This window comes from Musca autumnalis, unplaced genomic scaffold (genome assembly GCF_047663935.1).
Source record: "Musca autumnalis isolate F117 unplaced genomic scaffold, ASM4766393v1 scaffold_3, whole genome shotgun sequence".
In the NCBI taxonomy this organism is placed as follows: Eukaryota; Metazoa; Arthropoda; class Insecta; order Diptera; family Muscidae; genus Musca; species Musca autumnalis.
The window spans coordinates 132,271,696-132,279,502 of NW_027411866.1; the positions used below are offsets into that span (position 1 = coordinate 132,271,696).

Sequence of the window (7,807 nt, forward strand, 5' to 3'; positions counted from 1 at the left end):
GTATGTAAAAGGGGAACTAGAAAAAAGAGGAAACAATAAAGTAATACGATTTTGGAATACTGCTTTTAAATAAATAATTTAGTTTTTAAGAAAAAATGTTGCCTATTTATTAAGGAATACATGTATTTGTCAACCCTGAAATCACTTGTTATTTTTTTAATTAAACTTACAATTTTAATAATATAATTTAAATATTTGTATATACGTTATAAATAGTAGATTTTCTTTTAATACACGAGTACGAGTATAATATTTGTTTAGAACTATTTACAAAGCTAATGAGAATAGAAATTAGTAGATTTCGTTTAAATAAAATTAAAATTGGAAATGATTTCTGAAGAATTAAAAAATAAACGTAATGCACCTCTTTTACAAAATGCACAATTATCAGTCATTTACACGTGGCGGTCGCACAATAGAATGTCGCTTTATGGCATCCACTAACCATTTAATGCCTTCATCAACACCTTCCCTGTCAATAAAATAAAATGAAAACTTTAACTTACATGATCCACCAAAACACAAACAAATAGGTATTGTCAGCAATATAAAACAAAAATATAGTTTTTGTATAAACAACGTATGCATGTAACACAAACCCTGTTAATGCTGATACTGGTATTGTCAGACAATCACGACGACCAATAAAGCCACCGGCTTGCTGGAACACTGGTTTGATATCTCGCACGCCCATAACATCAGGTAAATCTTGTTTATTTGCCAAGATCAGTAGCGGCACACCGGACAGCAGATCATTTTTAATCATTTTATCTGGAGAAAAAAAATGATAACGAGAATTTATTAAAAAGACGTGTGGGGGACACGGCTAGAAAATAATAAAGTGAAAGCTAAAAAGTTGCTGACACATCAGCACAACGGATTTCAATAGATGTGGGAGGACATAATGTCGCGCTCATTTACTGAAACTGGATCCTATTGATTTTAAAGTAAACCATTTGGAATATGAATTTTAATTTCCCAACTTAAACAGATTTACTAAAAAATGCATTAAATAACTGCATACCCCCATTGTTATTTTTTGTTATTGATTAGTTTTTTTTTCAGGTTGATTAGTTCGAAGTTAAAAGTGACATTTAATTATCATGAAAATTTGCCTCAATGTAAAGAAGGATGCGGAGAAAACTTGAAATTTGAGTAAATAGGCGATATAGCTGAAATTTTATCACATGAGGTATGGCATCTCTCTGATCGTTTTGACGACATACAGTGGATCAGAATCGCTTTTCCTGGTCAAAATTCTGTTTTGTTTGACAGATAACATAATCAGCTTCAAAGTTAAACATTTGAGTTTTTTTCATATTTTGCATCAAAATGTGAGTTTTTTGAGTTTTTCATATGTTCTAACTATTTAAACAAATTCAAACGCCAATAAATGTGTTGTTGTTTCTGGAGCCATTCAAGGCCATAGGTTCCTATTTACGGAAATAAATAAATTAAATTAAAAATTTAAAAAAAAAAATGGAAAAATTATTTTCAACTTTCTTAAACATTTAATTTTTTCAAAATTAAAAAAATACTGATTGTGTTTTCATATAACTCTTATAAAAACTCATATATTAAAAAATTTCCATTTGTGTAAAAAAGCTATGAGAAACGGTATGGAAAAAACACACATTTTTACCCATGTAATTTCAAAAATGTTTTAAAAGGACGGAACGGGGCGCGTACAAAAGCATAGTCCGTATATGGGACATCCTCGGGCATCATTCTGTGAAAACGGAACACTGTTCCAAGCTGTTCCCTAAAAGTTCTGTAGTGCGATTCTCTAACACATTTTTTCAGTTTTCTTCAGAAATTTGCAAAAATTACGTATTTTCCAAAATTTCGAAAAAATCAAAAAAGTCCTCTTTAGGAGCACGCCACGCCCACAAATTCCAATATTTTGACCTAATTTTTGGTTTTCTTAGTTTCAATCTGTTTATCAAATCCCATATAGAAATTAACAATCGATGACGACAAAAAATTTGGATTTTGACCAGAAAAATCTATTCCTAAACGCGACGGTCTTATTTATTTTCGGTGGCAAATCCATACTTTCTGAGATAAATACCCCCTGGAGCATTTAAAAAATTTCGGCCGAAAATTAAAATGTCTGGTGCGCAATTTATTTTAATCGACAGATTGTCGAGTACCCCTGGAGAGTACTACGTCGCATTAGATCTCTTCCTGTCGAGGATGAACCGCCACAATTTACAAATGGATGATGTTGCGATTGTCGTCAGAAACGCTAAATCTTCAAAAGCGTTTAGCCCTGATAGAATCTGCATGGTAATGCTGGATGAGCCGGGAGTCGAGTAGTTGGAACGTTGGATAATCAATTATATGTTTGGACGCCAGACGTACGTGGAATTCAAAAACAAGAAGTCCAAGCCCTGTAGAATGAAACAGTGAGTGGGTGAGAACAGAGTTGAATGTCTATCGCAACTAAGAAGCATCATCTGCCACGACAAATCAGAATTGGTTTTGTTCAACTACGCTTGGGATGGTGCAGCCTTCTAAATTCCTATAGGGCAAGAATTAATGACGCAGTGAAAAACATGTACCCAGCATGCGGCACAGTGTACCTTTTCAACTTCACGCCAAACCTACTCAACTAACTCAAGTAGCTTTGTGGTTACAACCCATCGGAGTAAGCACATTCTTAGAACTACAGATAGTCGCAGAGCCCGATTAAGCACAAAATCGAGCTTACAAACATATCATATACTGTTACAACAACTTGGGGTGCTGAAAAAGAAACCTTATTGAACTCATACAAAGCAATATGCCGGTCTGTGCTACGCAATGGAAGAATATTCAGAGTGTCTCTCATGACACACTAGTAAACTATCTTCATGAAGAGATGAAGATTTTAACGGTAACGGCCGTAAGATCTCTTAGACTTTCTAGTTCTAAATCCCATTATTGACCCTAAGCTTCTATTCATTACAACAATTATATTCCTTTTGTGAGCGATACATCCAATCATTGGCTATGGGTTCCTCTAATCAGATGGTGCTAGCTGATGCATATGCTTTGCAGCGTGACGCTGATATAACATTGGTACCTTATTAGCTTTGTTCCTTTCCTTTTTTAATGGTAAAAGTGGTAAAAGAGAAAACTGTCAAAATTGCTCCCTCATGACCAGCTTTACCAGAACAGTAAAGGATCGGAAAAATGGTAGATCTGGTAACAATGTCAAAAAGAAATATACAAATTCAATCTTCTTTTGTTTTTTTGTTAACTTTTTCTTCATTGCAAAATAATTGCCAATGCCCGAAGAAATTTGCCTGGTAGCCTGTGGTAGAAAAGAACGCAATTTTTGTTCTGCCTCTCTTAAAAATTGCTTCCAGTTTTACCACTTTTTGGGGTTAAGGAACGCTTTGCAGGTTAAAAATGGTAAGAATTTGTAACCTCAGGCAAGTAAAGGAACACAGCACGAATTGATAATGTGGTATCATCATCATTCCATGCCAATGCTTGCTATATTTTATGTAGCACCTAATGTATCAAACATATATAGCATTTCCAGATTAAATGAAACCTTTTCCAAATTGAATGAAACTTTTTCCAAATTGAATGAAACCTTTTCCAAATTGAATGAAACCTTTTCCAAATTAAATGAAACCTTTTCCAAATCAAATGAACCCTTTTCCAAATCAAATGAAACCTTTTCCAAATCAAATGAAACCTTTTCCAAATTGAATGAAACCTTTATTTTTATTGAATGAAAAAAGCCAGAATATTTTAAAAATAGAAAGAATTAAAAAATTACATGGGTTTTTAACAATTTTTTACTTAAATTCTAATCTTAAGTAACGACATAAAAGTGTAACTCGCTGCATGTTTTGCTTCCTTCAACTTAAACATTTTATAATTTTTGGACATCAATTAAGGTTATAGCGAGAGAATTAAGGTTTAAAAAATGTATAATAATAACATGGGCTAATTGTATTACCTAATGAAGTGGTTTGCTGCTTGGGTAATTCTCAATGGACATAACTGGAGCAGTCCTGTTGATTGATCTGTTGGATACTATGCTCAATCACGTCATCGGTATTACGATCTATTGTCCGATCTGGCAAACAATTTTATTTTTGAAAGTTTTTTTTTTCAGGATAATTTTTATGCAATAACTTAATAAGTAAACGAACACATATAATAATAGAATTAAACCTGTGTAATTAGAAGTTTTTAATGCCATATTAAGCAATGTTGAAACCAATATTAAAGCCTTTTTAAAAAACAAAATTGTGTGCCAAAGTGATACTACGCGATCAAACAATAGATCGTAATATCTCTGATGTGATTGAGCATAGTAACCAACAGCTCAATAGGCAGGACTGCTCCAATTATGTAAGGACCATGTCCATTGAGAATTCCCTAAGCCGCAAATCGTGAACCACTTCATTAGGTAATACAATTAGTCCCTGTTATTATTAGAAATTTTTAAACCTTAATTCTCTCGCTATAACCTTAATTGATGCCCAAAAATTATAAAATGTTAAAGTTGAAGGAAGCAAAACATGCAGCGAGTTACACTTTTATGTCATTACTTAAGGTTATAATTTAGTAAAAAAATTTTGAAAACCCATATAATTTTTGATTTCTTTCTATTTTCAAAATATTCTGGCTTTTTTCTTTCAATCAAAGTAAAGGTTTCATTCAATTTGGAAAAGGTTTCATTTGATTTGGAAAAGGTTTCATTTGATTTGGAAAAGGTTTCATTTGATTTGTAAAAGGTTTCATTCAATTTGGAAAAGGTTTCATTTAATTTGGAAAAGGTTTCATTCAATTTGGAAAAGGTTTCATTCAATTTGGAAAAGGTTTCATTTAATTTGGAAATGCTATATGTATATAATATAACGCCCATTTACCTCAACGCTTCCACAACCAAAAACATGCAAGTTAAAATGACATCATATATGTACCACCTATTCATCATACCAGAATTTAACTTACCAAATATAACTTTTGATTCTTCCATTCTATTACGATCATTAGAATCGACTACATAAATAACAGCATGTGATTCTTGATAGTATTTATCCCACAGTGATTGTAATTCGCTTTGTCCACCTAAATCCCAGAAATTCAACCTGACACCTTGAACATCAATAGTACCAATGTTAAGACCGACCGTTGTTGTAATTTTACCCGGATTCATGCCTTTATAGTTTTTTGTGAATTTTGTTTTAGCAGCCTCTAAATATGTCTGGAAAGAAAACATTTAAAATTACAAACATCATCTTCAACACCGACCGGATTCCTTCCAGCTTAGCTTACCGTTTTGCCAGCATTGTCCAGACCCAATATAACAACACAATATTCATCTTTTTGCGTTAGATATTTATAGAAACCATGTAGCAGTGTGTACATTGTAGCCAAAGGATGTGGTATATTCCGTATAACCGGTCCGTATATTCCTTATAATCCTTCGAATAGTATCAAAACAAACTTCCAATTTACACGTACTATATACAGTTCAAAGTATGTAGGCTATGAATTTTAACGCAGTCAAATAAGGCAAATCAGCTGATTGTCGATTTTATCAATGGGTGTGTTCGTTTACTCACTAATTTGTACAAATTTGTACAAGTCCAGTAACTTTTTGTAAACGACTAAGGTCTTTTGCATTGTACTGTAGAGTAAACGAACAACATCCAGTAACAATTTGTACAAATTTTGAGTAAACGAACACACTGAATGCAGTGCAATGCTATGTTGTATTTTGGGGATGGACTAATACCCCGGTTACACTATTGAAGGTTAACCCACTGGGTTTAATAGATCCAGTGGGTTAATCTTTGCTGGTTACACTTAGCTTTTCGAGGATATAAACTGTCAGCTGATGTTTGTTTACGTATACATACAAAATAACTGATAAAGTCGTGTGTTACACTTTTACAATTTCTCGTATGAGATATCATCCCCTCTTTGCTCATATTGGTATATTTTACACACAGGGATACATTTTTGTATCATGGTATCAAGCGTACTTTTTGTTAAAAAAGTGTCTAATGTAAAAAAAATAAATAATTTTATGATTTTCAAATAACTTTAGATTTATTAACTCCATAAAATCTCATGCGACCAATCGTAAACGTGTAAAACACGACAAACTCTGTTGCAAAAACAGTTGCAACTTTTGGTACTTTTTGAGTAGAGTTGGATTTTTTTGCACAAATACCGAATACAACACTGTATTTTTGGTGGATTTGTGTCGGATTTAAAATAAACCCAGTCGTGAGAGGATTTAATTTTTGTATGGCAAATCTGGTCAGATTTGACCAGATTAAGCAATAAATCCTCATAAAGTGGGTTAACCCGGCAAAAAACTGTAGTGTAACCGCACTATAAAGGTGCGTTTATGCACCAAGATTATTTTGTTTAAAAGTTCTTCAAGCTGTGAACATTTTTATTTATGTTTCCATGTACGTGTTTAGACACACAAGTTTCTCGGGAAAGTAAATTGAGTTTTTTTTGGGAGAGAGCGGAGAGGAAAGAGCTCCTCAATACTCTTTCCTACCCCCTATTGCCTAATAGCCCGTTTAGACTATACCCTTATATGATGATTAAGGGCATTATCTCGATTTAAGTGCTTAATCCACCCAAATCCACCCTGATTTAAGGGCTGTTTACACCATCTATCAATGTCATATGAGCTGTCATTTCTTTCACCCATTCGACATTCTCTATGTTTGTCAAAATTGACGTCATCCATACAACTTTCAATTTGTGCGTTCATACCTACAAGTGTTATTTTCGTATGACATAACCTATAAATATAAAAACAGCTGTTTTTGTCATTGTTTACATTTATTGTTGAGTTGCAAATTTGCGCAAATTTTAATTTTGGTTAAAGGAAAATTAATATCTAGCATGTTTGTTGTGGTATAATAGGTTTTTGGGGTTATAGAGGCATTTATGTTTTTGCCACAAAGCAAGACTGCTACTTTCGACCAATCGATCTGAAAATTACATTATAAACACTCTTTGTTTACTTTTCTAAATATTTAAATATATATACATAACTTTCCATTTTCTTTTTTAAAAGATTTTGTTTTTCTTTTTTTTTGAGAATGCCAGAAAACAGCTGATAAATTTATGTTTTCATACAAGAATGCCGTATCAAATAGAGCGCTCCCTAAATGAAAAATTTACATATGAGTTGCCAAATCATTTTGATAGATGAAAATTTTCATAGTGGTCACACTATGTGTACAACATTCGCAGGTAGAAAATTTGACATCTCATACGACATTGATAGATGGTGTAAACAACCCTTTACCATACAAAATTAAATCAACTCAAAACTTGGATTTGTTTTAAATCAAATGTTAAATCGAAATATTTTGATATACAACACTGCTTTTTGCTCCCAAAAATGCAACTATTGCAGTCTGTACCAATATTGGCAACTATGTTCATGTGTCGTTTATTTACTAGGGTTATGACTTTTTGACCTTTTTTCCCAAAAATGATTTCCTCTAGCGAGCATGGTAGAACAAATATAAGGTAAAGTTAATACTACAACAAATACAACTCGAACAACAACCACAAAGGAATTTGTTTTTGTTTGTAACGTTACTGCCAGTTGTATTTGTAAACAAAACAAGGAATTGTCTATAAATTATTGGAATTTAAAAAACTAATAATTTTTCACATTTGGTTCAATATTTTGGAAAACATGAATGAAAATTCGTTACATTTTCAATTTGTATGTTTCCACATCATTCCACTAAATGCATAAATTCTCGCAGAAAGTAGAATACTTGCAGAAAAGTTTGGGGTCGCTGGAAATTCA

At 32.7% G+C, this 7,807-nt stretch overlaps 1 protein-coding gene across 1 annotated transcript; it reads right to left on the reverse strand.

Moving 5' to 3' along the window:
- Positions 1-59: 59 nt before the first annotated feature.
- Arfrp1 (ADP-ribosylation factor related protein 1) lies at positions 60-5,495 on the reverse strand. Its single transcript, XM_073974437.1, has 4 exons — positions 5,287-5,495; positions 4,963-5,215; positions 600-771; positions 60-472 (listed from the first exon to the last, which is right to left on the reverse strand). The coding sequence occupies exons 1-4, from the start codon at positions 5,377-5,379 to the stop codon at positions 388-390; spliced, it is 603 nt and encodes a 200-aa protein (XP_073830538.1). The 5' UTR covers positions 5,380-5,495; the 3' UTR covers positions 60-387.
- Positions 5,496-7,807: the final 2,312 nt, after the last annotated feature.

Coding starts and splice junctions, on each gene's coding strand:
- Arfrp1 (XM_073974437.1), bottom strand. CDS start 5,379: ATGTACACACTGCTACATGGTTTCTATAAATATCTAACGCAAAAAGAT. Junction 5,216..5,286: donor TGGACAATGCTGGCAAAACG/GTAAGCTAAGCT, acceptor TTTTCTTTCCAG/ACATATTTAGAGGCTGCTAA. Junction 473..599: donor CCAGTATCAGCATTAACAGG/GTTTGTGTTACA, acceptor TTTTATTGACAG/GGAAGGTGTTGATGAAGGCA.